The sequence below is a fragment of the Python bivittatus genome, unplaced genomic scaffold (assembly GCF_059951505.1).
Source record: "Python bivittatus isolate LINGU-HERP-01145 unplaced genomic scaffold, Pbiv_v1 ctg000330_np1212, whole genome shotgun sequence".
In the NCBI taxonomy this organism is placed as follows: domain Eukaryota; kingdom Metazoa; phylum Chordata; class Lepidosauria; order Squamata; family Pythonidae; genus Python; species Python bivittatus.
Window position 1 is genome coordinate 55,722,430 of NW_028277058.1, and position 15,962 is coordinate 55,738,391.

The 15,962-nt window shown below is 40.1% G+C and overlaps 1 protein-coding gene across 8 annotated transcripts in view; it reads left to right on the forward strand.

Moving 5' to 3' along the window:
* Positions 1-15,962, forward strand: part of C2CD5 (C2 calcium dependent domain containing 5) — a 92,591-nt gene that overhangs the window by 52,173 nt on the left and 24,456 nt on the right. For 4 of the 8 annotated variants that reach the window (XM_088141345.1, XM_088141347.1, XM_088141348.1 and 1 more), the window contains 5 exons: positions 5,566-5,680; positions 7,859-8,047; positions 10,308-10,499; positions 11,018-11,204; positions 15,156-15,320. In XM_088141345.1, the coding sequence (XP_087997471.1) occupies positions 5,566-5,680; positions 7,859-8,047; positions 10,308-10,499; positions 11,018-11,204; positions 15,156-15,320 (848 nt within the window). The remainder of the gene's footprint in view (positions 1-5,565; positions 5,681-7,858; positions 8,048-10,307; positions 10,500-11,017; positions 11,205-15,155; positions 15,321-15,962) is intronic. The other 4 variants (XM_088141346.1, XM_088141350.1, XM_088141351.1 and 1 more) reach the window with 1 other exon arrangement.

The following is a 15,962-nucleotide window of genomic DNA, read 5'->3' on the forward strand; positions in this document are numbered from 1 at the left end:
CAAAGGGTCAGGGAGATAGTGTGCCATACTAAAAACAGTATTGGGAGAAACAGATATGTTCTTGAAATAAATTTAGAAAAGTTGACTTGGCTCCAGCTGACTCCAGAGCAGAAATTTCTCAGTTGCACTGCTCTTGCCCAGCTCTCGTAACCCAGACCGTGTCTTCCAATGCTGTTCCAAGGGGTAAGATTCAAAACACCAATTGACGCTTGAAAAATTCTTACATTTGCAGGCAATTTAAATCAATGTCCTCAAACGTTTTTCGGTAACCCTTGCTAGACTTACCTGAATATAGGTTTTTGCTAGAAAAGCTTGTGAGTGAGTGCTACGTATGCTTGCCTTTTGCTTCCACCTAGACTTCCAGGGCCATTTCTTTCTGTAACCATTTCAGTGAGCTGCCATAGTTTTCAGTCTGTACCGTCATTGATCCAAGCATGCGCCAAATTACCCACCGTTTCTGGCTCCCGTCTGCTGAATCTGCTTTGCAAGCCCTTCTTTAAGCTTTTGCTGTAGCCTGGAACACAACAGGCGACAACGCCCTTGTGGAGGGTGCTGGACACATGCCATCCTGCTGTTCCCCCTCAGTTCCTGGACTGTATATGTAATTCCTTAGCTTTACTTCAATGTGTAAATGCTCTGATGGCATCGCCCTGTGAATCTGTGTGGCTCATGTGTCAAAAAAGAAAGGAAAAGAAAGAAAAGCTGCTTGTGAATATCTGTGTCAGAAAATGAAAGCGAATGCTCTACATTGCATTGCATTCCAGTGTTTTGTACGAACGACGCCTGCCATGTTGTGGTGTCTTGGTTTTTATTAAGTCATTATTTATCTTTTAACATTGCAAAGGTAAGTTTGTGTCTATCATATGTAAATATGCACTGCATTCTGTGTATATGATTTCCACTCCCCACCCCCATTAATTAGCAGGGGGAAGGGTGGAGCTAAACTCCAGCAAAGTTTACAATACGGCAGAAGAAAGTTTATTTCCAACAAAGTATATGTAACTCTCGGAGATGTTTTATTTTCAGAGGTTGCCCTCTTTCCGCGCTATTTTGCAACAGAGTGAAGCTAACTCTGTTTCCCAAAACCACTGTGGTCTTTCCACTTTTCAATTTTAACGATTTAGCTGGATTCTGAATAGAACATTAAGGGTTTGGGGGACCCTATAGGGCAGAATGCCGCTTGGTATAAACACGATGCCATAGTGTCCTTAGGCTTTCAGGTTGGTGGCTTTTAGCTGTTGGGTCTTGTAGCAACTTTTCAGATTTCAGGGTTAGCTACAAATATTACTGTGAAATATCATATGCAGAGTTACATATTTGAATGGAATTCATAAGGAATTATCACTATAAAAATCTGCTTCTTATTAAAGGAAATTTTCCATTACTTCGATTGGGAATTCTCAAAACAATTCTTTTGAATCCTTGTTTTATCTTTTTACTTATATTCTAATAGCTGGTCATCTGGTCTACTCTTCTGAACATTTATTCACACTTCTCAAGTTTAAAAGTTTAAACAATACTTTTAGAAGCTAAACATCTGCCATATATAGAGGAAGAGAGAGGCAGCATGCAAAAAAAGAAAGAAAGAAAAGAAGATAGATATAGGTGCGCGCGCACACACACACAGAGTATGTATATATTTGCTTCACACAGTTTGCTAAGATCTTGCCAGGACTTTCACCATTTTCCCACTATTTTTGATGTAAACATGTTAACACTAATTCAGTTTGCTGTGGCAAGATATTAAGTCATGCTTAGTTTCTTTTATCTCCCTATATAAGCTGTCAGGCCATCGGTGTCCAAAGAGATTTGTATGCAATAATACAAGCACGCGTAGAAGTCTTACATTCAAAAATTAAGGAACTAGCCGTTCCTGCACTAAATTCAAAGTAGTGCAATGTCTCAGAACTCATCTGCTTTATAAATTCACTGTCATTCAGTAGAGAGACATTGAAATACTGGCTTCTGGATGTTGTAGTAAACTGTTGTAGTTGTAAATGTAAGCTGATTGGATCCTAAACTGATAAACAAGAATTTTCAGTCATGCGCATGTGAATTTGTTGAAATAATGTTGAAGAAATCAAAACATCAAAGTCTAAAAAAAAAAAAATCTGATGCACTGCTGAGTAAAAAGCATATTCCCACTGCTTAGGATGTAAGAAATGCCAGGGATCAAATTTAATGTCCATTATGATGTAGTTATAGTTCTCATTAATGATTGTCTTTTACAGTTGAGTATATACCTATCTAATTCAGAATCGAATATTAAAATCTCCATTTATGGTAATAATGGTAATTAACATATTTAAATAATGAAAACAATCATACTGTAAAAAATAACAGGGGGTGTGTTAGGACCATAAACATTGATCATAGCTATATTTATATCAAAGATTTTACCAACTAAAATTACCAGTTACAGCTTGTTGAACTTGTAGAGAGAGAAAAATGTTTATGAATCAAAATGGCCGCCCCTTTCACCTTCCCTTGAAGCATTAAACAAATACACTTACACAGTCTGGTAGACCTTTTATCATCTTCTGTCAGATCTGTCTCCTGTATAAAAGCAACATCAGTTTTGAAGATCTACATCTTGTTTTCTAAATTCTCTAAAACCTTTCGCATTAAGACTAAATGCATATAAGTGTATTCTGTTGGCCCACAAATATATACTACTCAAATACCAGTCTTTTATAAGATCTGAAGTAGTTCTATGTTTGTAAAAAGTATTCTTCTAATAAAAAGATTCATCCTGTTTTTAGAGTTGCATGTTAACAAGTGATCGCTACCTGAATACAAATTAGATAAAGAATATTAGTGTACTGTATAGTAATTAAAGAAAAACAGTAGAATATAAAAGAAAAATAATGTGTGATGAAATAAAAGGAAGAAAAGCAAAAACAGAAACCATAAGGGAAAAAAATAACCTTTCCCTCCCTCCTTCCTTCCTTCCCTCCCTCCCTCCCTCTTTATTAAATAAATAAAGCAAAAAAATAAATAAATCTTGAGAATACAGTGGAGAAAAGTGTGCCAGTACACTGTTGACAGTGAGATTTTGATGTTTAAGATGATCAGAAATTAAGATCATTAATTTTTTAAGTCTAAGTCATTGCATACTATAGGATAAATTGGAAGGCTATCTGCATTCATTTTGTTTAAAAGAAATTTCCCACTTGGTCCTGACAAACGCACTACCAGTCCAAGAGTTTGCCTTGGTCCTCAACACACTGCATGTAACGTTGCAGAGAAGACTAGACTTCCCTCATGCCTAGAGAGATAATTTGAATAAGCTGTCAACATTTGTGGAGGTGTCTGATTACAACCCTATACATCCATCCTGATCTGTCTCTGGCAGAAAAATGTACAGTTCAGATCCATTAGAAAGGGAAAGAACCATTGAATGATGTCTACGTTTTTAGAATGACTCCCATGTTGAACAAGTAGCAGGACAAGGTTACAAAGGTAACAGAAGGATCCTGAACTCTGGATATGGTAGGAGTGGGGAATCTTTAGTTCTCCAAATGATGTTGCACTATTCATAGCATTAGACAGCAAGGCCTCCAGTAAGGGATGATACAAGTTGTAGTAATCTGGAGGTTCACAGGATTCGTATTGAGGAATTGGGTCTAGTTCAGTGTTTCTTAACATGGCAACTGTAAGATGTCTGGACTTCAGCTCCCAGAATTCCCCAGCCAGAACCTGATAATACAGTTTGTTGTTTATCAGTATTCCAAAAAGAATGCTTTCATTCATGTTCCAATAGTGCAACATCAATCTGGAGACAGAATATAAAGATCAGAAAACCAGAATTCATTCTGAGAACCTGATAATACAGTTTGTTTATCAGTATTCCAACAGGAATGCTTTTTAATGTGTAAGGATATCTGCTGAATCTAGTAAATGCAAAACCAAAGAAACCACATTATGGCACAGTATGTGAAGCCCACCAGTGTTTACCTTTGGACTGGCACCTGATAGAAGAAAACTGATAGTATCTCTCCGAGAGCCAGTTTTTTATCAGCGTATCTCCATGTTTTCCATTCCTAGCTAATATCTTTCCCAGTATCATTCAGTTGCTCTATGCTTTAAATAGACAAGGCCTCAGACAGTTAAAATAAATTTGGGTATATGATATAATTGTAATTGTGGAATGAGTGGAACAATGAATATTTTCATTTAAGGAATTTTGTGCTGACTGGTGATCTCTTCAGAAATGTATTTGAGAAGAGAGTCCCCAGAGCCCTGTCTAAATCATATTTCACTGTGCAATTTGGGTTTTTCTGCAAAGTTATTTCTTCTAGGTTACTAAGTCCTCTGTTAAACAGCTGATTTTTCTTAATCATTTAAAAGCAGGTTTGGCTTGTATAGGTCTCCACAGTCAGTGGAAATTATAAGCAATGTCCTCCTATATCACTGCAAGTGTATGTATGTATGTATATGTATATATGTATACATACACATACATATGAGATTTAAACAAACAAACAAAGACTTTTTTGACCCCATCCCTACTTGGAATAAGTTCTATTTGCACATATTGAAACGTGCTTCCAGATAGGTTTTTGAAAATGATAGAGTGCATGTTTGAAATTCTAACACCAAGCTAATTCAACAAGCTTCACCTATGATGTGTCAGCTTACAAGTGAGTCAGTATTAGTTTTTAAAAAATATTCAAAATATTTATTCAAAACATTTCTATTAAATGTATTTTCTTTACTAACAAAGGAGATATTTTCAAAGAATAAGCAGTAAAATTATTCAGCGTTAACCTGACAACTCAGTATCTTTTTCCTTGTAAATTAGCCTTAAAAGTATAAACAGAATGACCAATAAGACTTTTGGTGGTGGTGGTGGTGGTGGTGGTGGTGGTTGTCGAATCAATTAAAAGTACAAAAACAAGGACCAGTAATTAATTGTTTAGACTCATGCAAGAATGTTAGTTTGCCCAGAGAGTTTTAAAAACTTTTTCTATCGATATTGTTCAGTGCTTTTTAGATCCCTAAATTTCAATCCGCCTTCTATCGTGACAAAATAGAAACTGCTATTCCAGAAATCAACTCTTTAAGTTAATTTATCTTACTCCCCATCTCCTCAAATGGCTTTTTTAAAAAGATGAGCAAAGGGAGAGAAATTGTGACCACTGGGCCTTTAATACTGAGATTTGGTGACTGCAAATATGTTTGTAGCTGAAAAGGTGGAACAGTGCAGATGCTGCCATTTTGTTTCATAATCGAAGATGCCTTCAGTCTGTATCATGGCTTGGAGGGTTTGGCATAATAATGATCCTTTGAGCAAAACTTATAACTATAGAAATCATATCCTTGAGTCCTTGCTTTCTCTGAGAATTAAGGGGAAATGGTCTAGCTTTGATTTCATGAAATCACCACCACACTGAAGTAGCCACGGTTGTCTTAATTGGCTGGAAGCAGAAACAGGCATTGCCAAGGTCTTATATTAGCTTTAAAAAGTGAACCAGCATTAGTAAACGTATTTGCTTTAGCCAAACATTTTATACCATTTGCATCTCTGCTGAATAGTAAACTGATGTGCTCTGTATCTTTCAGATGATCCAGAAACACGGGATGCCTGGTGGGCAGAAATCCGACAAGAAATCAAATCCCATGCAAAGGCTTTGGGCTGTCACGCCGTAGTGGGCTACAGTGAATCAACTAGCATTTGGTAACTCACTGGCTTGATTTCCATAGCTCCTTAGCAATTAACACTTTATCTCTGCAAGTAGCAGAAGGAAAGGTTGAAAAGAAAAGACCAGAGACCTGTTGCATAAAGTTGTGCCTAGGTAATGGGAAGTGGGAGGGCTAAGCATGATGGGCATGTAGTAATATAGCCACTTAGCTGCTGAGACTTAGCAGCATTGTAGGAAGGATGTTATTTCTGCATTGCCGCTGTTTCCTTTGGTGAACAAAGGAACAACAAATTATTCTAAACAACAGAACCTTTACTTTTATTATCTGGGGTACAATACATCCTCACTTGTAGCCTTGTAACCTTTTTTGATCAATGTTATCACCAAGCTATCAAGAAGAAATGCCATTGGGGGACGTGAAGATACAGTGAAGCATGTCCAGGTACAGGTACTCCTTGTTTAGTGACTGCCTTGTTTAGCAACCATTCGCAGTTATGATGGTGATGAAAAAGTAACTTTGCGACCAATTCTCACATTTAAGACCTTCATAGGTCTGTAAAGCCAAGGAAAGCAAAAGTAAGATCATAAGCACAGTTGTGGTTCCACTTAGTGACTGCTTCACTTAATGACTGAGTTGCCAGTCCTAATTGTGGTTGCTAAACTAGGACTACCTGCAAAGCTATAAAGCATGTCGAGTTTTAGTTCTTCCCCCTGTCTGACCATTCAAGATATACAATATATACAATATAGAATGGAGAAACAACATGCTTAGAGGACTTTAAGTGATTTATCTTCCAGTGCTGTAGATCACTAGAAAGTGAAATTCACAAAAGATGTATGATCATCAACTTCCCTGCCCCCCTGCTTTCTTATGCCAGTGTTTTGAGGTCCCTGAAATTATGTGGAACTTATTGCAGAAAAAGGGGCTTCCAGTTTGGTCAAGCATTAAACATTGTCAAAAATGTAGACGATAATAAACGAAACATTTAGTGATGTAAGCGCATTTTACAAATGCAGGCAGACTTTTGTGGTGTTGGTCACTGCTGATGTCCCCTGCACTGTCCAGTGTGCTTACATATGCACAGTCCAGAATAATTCTTGAATAAAATGGGGTGGGGAAAAAGGAAATATCTTTTTCAGCAACAATCCTTTTGTGAGTGCCAAGAAAAGAGGATCTTTTCACCCAACATCTTCACCAAAGATGTATATGAGGAAAGGTCTTTGTTTCCCTGCAACCATAGAGTTGCAGCTCCTGATAGTATAGTAAATCTTTTACACTCCCTGATTCTTCCAACAGTTTCCTTTTACTGTTTGAGTAAAAAAGAACCTCCAGTTTTTTAATCTTTTTCTTTAGTGAAGTTCTTCAGCCTTTTGTCTGTTCTCCTGATAGATGTGCACAATTTGAAGCTCCAAGAGGGCATACAGTGCCCAAGGTCTTGGAATCAGCTCCCAGGGATTTCCAAAAGTTAATACTGTATAGTCATTTTTAATGGGGTAAAAAGGGAAGAGCCAGTTTGGTCTGGTGATTAAAGGCACCAGGCTAGAAACTGGGGGACCGTGGGTTCTAGTTCTGTCTGAGGCACGAAGCTAACGGGGTGACCTTGGGCCAGTCATTCTCTCTCAGCCCTAGGAAGGAGGCAATGGCAAATCACTTCTGAAATCTTGCCAAGAAAACTGCAGGGACTTGTCCAGGTACCCACCAGGAGACAACACTGACTTGAAGGCACAAAAAAAAGGGGGGGGGGTGAATGACCGACTACATGATGGGGAATTAATCACATTAGCAAGTATTTGATTTACGTGTAAAGGAAGTAAATTTGGGTTTTTTGTCCTGGCACCTCCCGTTTGGGAATGCAGGTCCAACATCCACACACAGCTACTTACGGTCCTCAGCCTGGAAAAAGTCATGCATCTTGGCTACCTTTTCCATTTTGGAGCAGAGCATCCGGCATGGCACGGCACGCCAAATGTGGCCCTTGGCCTTGATTGACAAAGTGTGCCATTGTGCTTCTGGAAAGGGGTTGGCCTTACCACAGTCAACGTATCCACCTTATGGCGGGCAGCTTATTTTTCAAAACAATTCCCCCAAAACTCTCACTTTCAAAATGGATTTGCATTGTTGCTTTTTTTCAGTTTTTGGAAGAGATCTGGCAATGCATACCACTGAACACATGATCTTTCTCTCTCTCTCTCTCTCTCTCTTTCTTTCACAGTGAAGAGGTCTGTATTTTGTCTGCATCGGGCACAGCAGCTGTGCTGAACCCCAGGTTTCTCCAGGATGGAAACATGGAAGTCTGTTTGGAACAAAGGTTGTCATGGCAGCCTGGCTACTTTTCCATAGGGTCAGAGAAGGGAGAGGTTGATTTTTTTCCTCAAAACCAGGATAGTTCTTCTCTATTAGGGTAGGTTACCAGTGTTACAGTACGGAATGCGGGGGCCGGCTACTTTACTGATTTTTCACTAACAACAGCAGAAGTTGTGGGACTCCCCCAATCACTAGTCTTACCGCTTTAAAATTTCTAACAGCGTGAAAAAGGTAACAGTTTGGCTACTAACAACAGAATGCAAAACTTTTCCCCCTGTTTTGAACTGTCCCTCTCCTAACACTGTGTATGCGGGTGACTCTTTGTTTCCCCTCTGTTGTTAAAGCTCACGTTTTTTGACACGCTATAGCATGTAGCAGTTTGCTCTCCTTTTAAAGTTACAGTGAAACCTCGATTCACAGATCCCTGTTTCGTGGAGCAAATTTCTGCCTCGACATCCCCCCAGCGTCATGTACAAATCTGGACAAGGGAGCTGAATTTACATGATGTTTGGGTCAGCTGTGACAATTGACCACCCTGCATAAGGGCATCAGGCTGACGTGATTTGTCTCACGATGTCAATAAGCAAATGACTTACATTGTCACAAAGGACATTACGTGCGATTTAACAGACCTCCGGGTGTAACGGGCGCCTTCTTCATGCTTGTCTGTTAAATCGAGGTTTCACCGAATATCATCTTTCAGTTGAAAAGGAGCACGTTGAACTCTTCAATAAAAACCCCACTGAAATGTATTGAACATTAAGTTCATTGCCATCCAGTGGTTCAGCATGCTGTGATGCTCTCTCTGACATCCCCTGGAAGGCAGATTCGTTTGAAGAGAAGTTTGGCATGGGCATCACGAGGAGGGCCCTTTTTGCTTCTTCTCTGAAACTAGTATTTCCTCTGCCTCCAGCATGGATGAGTGGAGACCTGCAATTTTCAATGATTTGGTGCATCTCCGTATCTATTCCCTTGGTTTTCTGTTCTTTTATTTACAAGAGTTAATGGAGTCAGCTTAATTTAAATAAGCTCCATCCTGATTTACTTGGTAGCTAAAGGATCAGCAGCATTATATCATTGTTATCTTTTAATCTGCTTGTGCTTTCAGACAATGTTATATAATCATACTGTCCTTCAGGTCCATGAGAGACTCATATGTTAATGCAATGCTAAAAATTCACGTTTGAGTCCAAATATGTATTGTTACGTTTTTTTGGGGGGGAGAGGACTTTTAATTGCAGGAGGATGGTAACCTAAAGTGGCTTATGTTACCCATACCTCTTGCATTAACAGTTTGTTACATTGGGTTAAATCTCAACGTGTCTGCCCTCTGATGTGGTCTCTTCGGTTCAGCAGTTCAGTGGAAACTTTGCTCAACAGATCAGAGAAAAAGTCAATTATTACCAGTCCCTCCCTTCTCACTTGCTTTCTCCTCCATCTGCTCCAGATGGTTGGGGGATCCTTCAGAAGAGTGTGAGAGATTTCAGAGGGGGCTGAGAAAGATAATTATTTCACTGAGACACGTCTTGCTCAACAAAAAGGTGGAGGAATAGCACTAGCTTTTACGCCATGTTTCTAAAGAAAACATTCTGTGCATTCTAAGACAAATCACATTACATATGTCTGAAAATGAAGCTAAACAAACCACGTGTCCTAAGGGTTACTCCTTGTCTGGCAGTGATCCAGACATGCAGTCTGCTTATTCAGCTTCAAAGTAAAGATGTTGTTTCACTGTAGGACAAAAAATACAGTCCAGCTTTCTATGAATATTAAATACATTGTGATAAACCTCAGTTCCCAGTGTGGTACGGTTTGGATTATGTGCAATTGTCAAAACAAGAGAAATTAAATATGGTAAGATAGTCTTAAATGCTTAAAAAAAAAACCCTCTAGCAGGCAACACTTAGTCACTGATTTACTACAAAACCTAGTTGCACTTGTCCCTCTGACACATTAAAATTGCTCCTTCCTTCATAGAACCCTGAACCTAATAATAATAGAAATAAGTAGTTTTGTTGTCTTGCATCTTATACAACCATTGAAACCAAATTCACAAAAAGTTATGAGTTTTCTACTCATCGGCCCATGCATGTGTGTCTGTTAGGAGTTGCTCTGATTTAAAAAGGAGGGGGGAAAAATAAATTATCTGTTTGCTCTCTCAGGGGACAGGAATGGCTGTTGATTAACTTGTTCAAACACAAAAAGCTTTATAAAACAAAACAGACTCTGGCCAGCAATGTGTATGATGTCTCTATAAGCCACGTACAGACTGATATGCATGAACCCACAGCTCTGCAGACCAACCCCACTTAGAAAGTGGGTGTCTGAATGGTAATTTCTCACCATTTGTCTCTTAGGTTAGAGGAAACCTTACCTCCTGCTTGTGGCTTCTGCCACATACCATACGATGAGCTCAACATGCCGTTCCCTGCTCGCCTAGCTTATTGCTGCAGCTGCAGGAAGCAGAAAGTGCCAGATGTTCTTTTCACGACAATAGACTTGCCCATGGATGCGGTGGTGTTTGGGAAAGGATGTCTCATTCAAGCCAGGTACTCAGCAGGAAGGAATGCGGGAAGAAGAGTCACACTTTAATGTAGATCAGTGTTGCTCAATCTTAGCAACTTTAGGATGTGTGGACTTCAACTCCCAGAATTCCCCAGCCAGCCATTCTGGGAGTTGAAGTCCACACATCTTAAAGTTGCTAAGGCTGAGAAACACTGATGTAGATGTTTTGTGTGCAGATAAGCAACCTGGTCTTTCTGGCCCATTCCTTAGGAGTGGCGTACATTTGGAGGAAAGAGATCCCATTTAATCCAGCGATGCTTCTGAGTAGAATATCATTGGCTTTTGCCAAGGACAACACTATTCTGCTGGATTTGGCCAATCGTTCAGTTCATTGTGGCTTTTATATTTAAAATTCCATGCTCTCTTTTAATCCTGCAGAAAGCCTAGGGACTCCGTAGGTGCAATTTGCTCTCAGCCAGCACTTACCTACCCCTGTGGCTTTCTACTTCTTGTAGCTTTTTAAGGCCACATGCTTTGAATGTTGTGGTTCGCTTCCCAACAGGCTGTGCCGGCTGAAAAAGAAAACTCAAGCTGAAGCAAATGCAACTTCCATCAGTAATCTGCTGCCATTTATGGAGTACGAAGTACACACTCAGTTGATGAATAAGCTGAAATTGAAGGGGATGAATGCCCTTTTTGGTCTACGGATACAGATCACAGTGGGAGAAACAATGCTCATGGGCTTGGCAGTAAGTTTTTCATTTGTGCTTAAAAGTTTCAGTATTTTTTTTTTAATTCTGTAGTGTAATATTTCTCCAGTTTTTCATCCTGGAAAAATAATCATGGAATGAAATATGATTACTTTACATGTCTTATAAGCCCAGAATGTCAAGATTTGTTGTTTAGTCGTTAAGTCGTGTCCGACTCTTCGTGACCCCATGAACCATATTGCGCCAGGCCTTCCTGTCCTTCACTGCCTCCCTGAGTTTGCTCAGTTTCATGCTCATTGCTTCAGTGATGCTATCTAACCATCTCATCCTCTGCTGTCCTCTTCTCCTTTTGCCTTCAATCTTTCCCAGTATCAGGGTCTTCTCCAAAGAGATCTCTCTTCGCATTAGGTGACCAAAATATCTGAGCTTGAGCTTCATTATCGATCCTTCCAATGAGCAATCAGGGTTGATTTCCTTTAAGATTGACTGGTTTGACCTCCTAGCAGTCCAGGGGACTCTCAAGAGTCTTCTCCAGCACCACAGTTCAAAGGCATCAATTCTTCGGCGCTCGGCCTTTTTATGGTCCAGCTCTCACAGCCATACATTACTACTGGAAAAACCATAGCTTTGACTATGCGGATCTTTGTCGGCAAGGTGACGTCTCTGCTTTTTAATATGCTATCTAGGCTTGCCATAGCTTTCCTCCCAAGGAGCAAGCGTCTTTTAATTTCATGGCTGCAGTCTCCGTCCGCGGTGATCTTGGAGCCCAAATAAATGAAGTCTGTTACTGCTTCCATTTCTACCCCTTCTATTTGCCAGGAATTGATGGGTCCAGATGCCATGATCTTAGTTTTTTTAATGTTGAGTTTCAAGCCAGCTTTTGCACTCTCCTCTTTCACCCTCATCAAGAGGCTCTTTAGTTCTTCTTCACTTTCTGCCATTAGGGTGGTATCGTCCGCATATCTGAGGTTGTTGATGATTCTCCCTGCAATCTTGATTCCGGCTTGTGATTCTTCCAGCCTGGCATTTCTCATGATGTACTCTGCATATAGGTTAAATAAGCAGGGTGACAGTATACAGCCTTGTCGTACACCTTTCCCTATTTTGAACCAATCGGTTGTTCCATGACCGGTTCTAACTGTTGCTTCTTGGCCCGCATACAGATTTCTCAGGAGACAGGTAAGGTGGTCTGGTACTCCCATCTCTTTAAGAATTTGCCACAGTTTGTTGTGATCCACACAATCAAAGGCTTTTGCATAGTCAATGAAGCAGAAGTAGATATTTTTCTGGAACTCTCGTGCTTTCTCCATGATCCAGCGAATGTTGGCGATTTGAACTCTAGTTCCTCTGCCTCTTCGAAACCCAGCTTGTACATCCGGTAGTTCTCGGTTCATGTATTGCTGAAGCCTAGCTTGTAGGATTTTGAGCATAACCTTGCTAGCATGTGAAATGAGTGCAATTGTGCGATAGTTTGAGCATTCTTTGGCGTTGCCCTTCTTTGGAATTGGAACATAAACTGACCTTTTCCAATCCCGTGGCCACTGTTGCGTTTTCCAAACTTGCTGGCATATTGAGTGCAGCACTTTAACACCATCATCTTTTAGTATTTTAAATAACTCAGCTGGAATACTGTCATCTCCACTAGCTTTGTTGTTAGCAATGCTTCCTAAGGCCCACTTGACTTCACTCTCTAGGATGTCTGGCTCAAGGTCAGTGATCACACCAGCGTGGACATCAGGGACATTAAGATCTTTCTTGTATAGTTCTTCTGTGTATTCTTGCCACCTCTTCTTAATCTCTTCTGCTTCTGTTAGGTCCCTGCCTTTTTGTCCTTTATCATGCCCATCTTTGCACTAAACGTTCCTTTCATATCTCCAATTTTCTTGTAGAGATCTCTAGTCTTCCCCATTCTATTGTTTTCCTCAATTTCTTTGCATTGTTCATTTAAGAAGGCCTTCTTATCTCTCCTTGCTATTCTCTGGAAATCTGCATTCAGTTGCTTATATCTTTCCCTTTCATCCTTGCTTTTCGCATTCCTTCTTTCCACAGCTATTTGTAAAGCCTCATCAGACAGCCATTTTGCTTTCTTGCATTTCTTTTTCTTTGGGATGGTTTTAGTTGCTGCCTCCTGTACAATGTTATGGACCTCCGTCCATAGTTCTTCAGGCACTCTGTCTACCAAATCTAATCCTCTAAATCTATTCATCACCTTCACTGTGTACTCACAAGGAATATGATCTAAGTCATACCTGAGTGGTCTAGTGGTTTTCCCTACATTCTTCAATTTAAGCCTAAATTTTGCAGTAAGAAGCTCATGATCTGAGCCACAGTCAGCTCCTGGTCTTGTTTTTGCTGTCTGTATAGAGCTTCTCCATCTTTGGCTGCAAAATATATAATCAATCTGGTTTCGGTATTGACCATCTGGTGATGTCCATGTGTAGAGTCGTCTCTTGTGTTGTTGGAAAAGAGTGTTTGCTATGACTAGCTTGTTCTCTTGACAGAACTCTATTAGCCTTTGCCCTGCTTCATTTTGTACTCCAAGGCCAAACTTGCCTGTTATTCCGATTACTCCTTGACTTCCTACTTTAGCATTCCAATCCCCTATGATGAAAAGGACATCTTTTTTTGGTGCTAGTTCTAGAAGGTATTGTAGGTCTTCATAGAAGCGGTCAACTTCAGCTTCTTCAGCATCAGTGGTTGGGGCATAGACTTGGATGACTGTGATGTTGAATGGTTTGCCTTGGATACGCACTGAGATCATTCTGTCGTTTTTGAGGTTGTACCCCATTACTGCCTTTCCCACTCTCTTATTGACTATGAGCGCAACTCCATTTCTTCTAAGGGTTTCTTGCCCACAGTAGTAGATATAATGGTCACCCGAATTAAATTCACCCATTCCCGTCCATTTCAGTTCACTGATTCCCAAGATGTCGATGTTCAATCTTGTCATCTCATGTTTGACCACATCCAGCTTGCCTTGGTTCATAGATCTTACATTCCAGGTACCTATACAATATTGTTCTTTACAGCATCGGACCTTCTTTTCGCTTCCAGATACATCCACAGCTGAACGTCCTTTCGGCTTTGGCCCAGCCGCTTCACTCTTTCTGGAGCTACTTGGAAATGCCCTCCGCTCTTCCCCAGTAGCATATTGGACACCTTCCGACCTGAGGGGCTCATCTTCCGGCGTCATATCTTTTAGCCTTTTAACATTGTCCGTGGGGTTTTCTTGGCAAGGATACTGGAGTGGGTTGCCATTTCCTTCTCCAGTGGACCACATTTTGTCAGAACTCTCTGTCATGACCTGTCCGTCTTGGGTGGCCCTGCACGGTATAGCTCATGGCTTCACTGAGTTACGCAAGCCCCTTCGCCACGACAAGGCAGTGATCCATGAAGGGGCAAGATTTGTTAGCTTAGTCAAAACTGCTTAAAAAATAACACTGCAAGACAAACAGGCCATAAAATAAACCATGAAGAGCTATTCTTTCAAAATGGGCAGTCTTGTAATACTAATAGTGCCTCTCCTTCTAAGCTTGCTGAACTGCAGTTTCTGAAGTGTCAGTCCAATTTAAAGGTTTTTTATCCAGAGATTTCGACAGGCAGGTTTCCAACTTGTTTACTTGCCGAACAAAAATTCTACTCACTCACACATTTCCATCCACGCATACGTCCACATTGCACAGTCTAGATCAGTGTTCCTCAATCTCAGAGCCTTTAAGATGTGTGGACCAACTCCCAGAATTCCCCAGCCAGCATGGGGAATAATGAAGTTTCTTTACGTAAAGGCTGGCTGGCTAGGGAATTCTGGGAATTGAAGTCCACACATCTTAAAGGGTCTGAGATTGAGAAACACTGATCTAGATACATAGCCAATAGCACATTTTAAACCCTTATGTTTTTATAACTGTAGAAGGAATGTGTAATACTTAGCCTGTGGTTTCCAACAATGCCTGGTATGTTTCATTTTCTTACTGGTGTATTTTTTTAAAGTCTGCTACAGGGGTTTATCTGGCTGCTTTACCTACTCCTGGCGGTATTCAGATTGCTGGAAAAACCCCCAATGATGCCACTTATGAGCAGCATATATCTCATATGCAGAAGAAAATCAATGACACGATAGCCAAAAATAAAGAACTGTATGAGATTAACCCTCCGGTAAGCAATGTTGTATAAACACTGACACAATCTGAGTCAAATGCTTCTCATACCTGATCTACATCCTGTTAGCTAGTGGAGAATAAGCAAGGAAAGAAGCTAGAGGGCCAAGACTGGTCTTCAGCATGGAAGTCAGATTGCACGAAGAAGGATCTCTAAAGGTTTTCTTTTCCTGACTTTACTTTGGTATATTACAAACCTAGAATGACTTGTTCTATTAGAAGAGTAAGACTGAAAAACTGAGATGTTTGGTGTAGAAAATTTCTCAGAACAGGATTATGTTAATTTTAGTGGGGAGGCCCAAAGTTTCTTCCTTTCCTGCTCATCCCACAGAAAGCCACACAAGGAAGAGTTCCACACAGACTACAAAATGCTTCTCTTTTCTTTCTTCCAAGGGGAAATATAACATCTAAATAAAGAAATGAGGTTGCTGTGGTTACTGTAAAACTATAGCTAAAAGATGCTGCACAATTCCATACTCTACCATACAAAGCAAAGGGAAGAAATATGGTGATGGGTTAACATTGTTTGTTTTTTAAATTTACTTTCTAAATATCAACAAGGGCCATATAATAAAAAAAAAAGTGAAAAACCACAATGCAAAATAACAACATAGATACACATGAGTGCTGGAAGAATAAA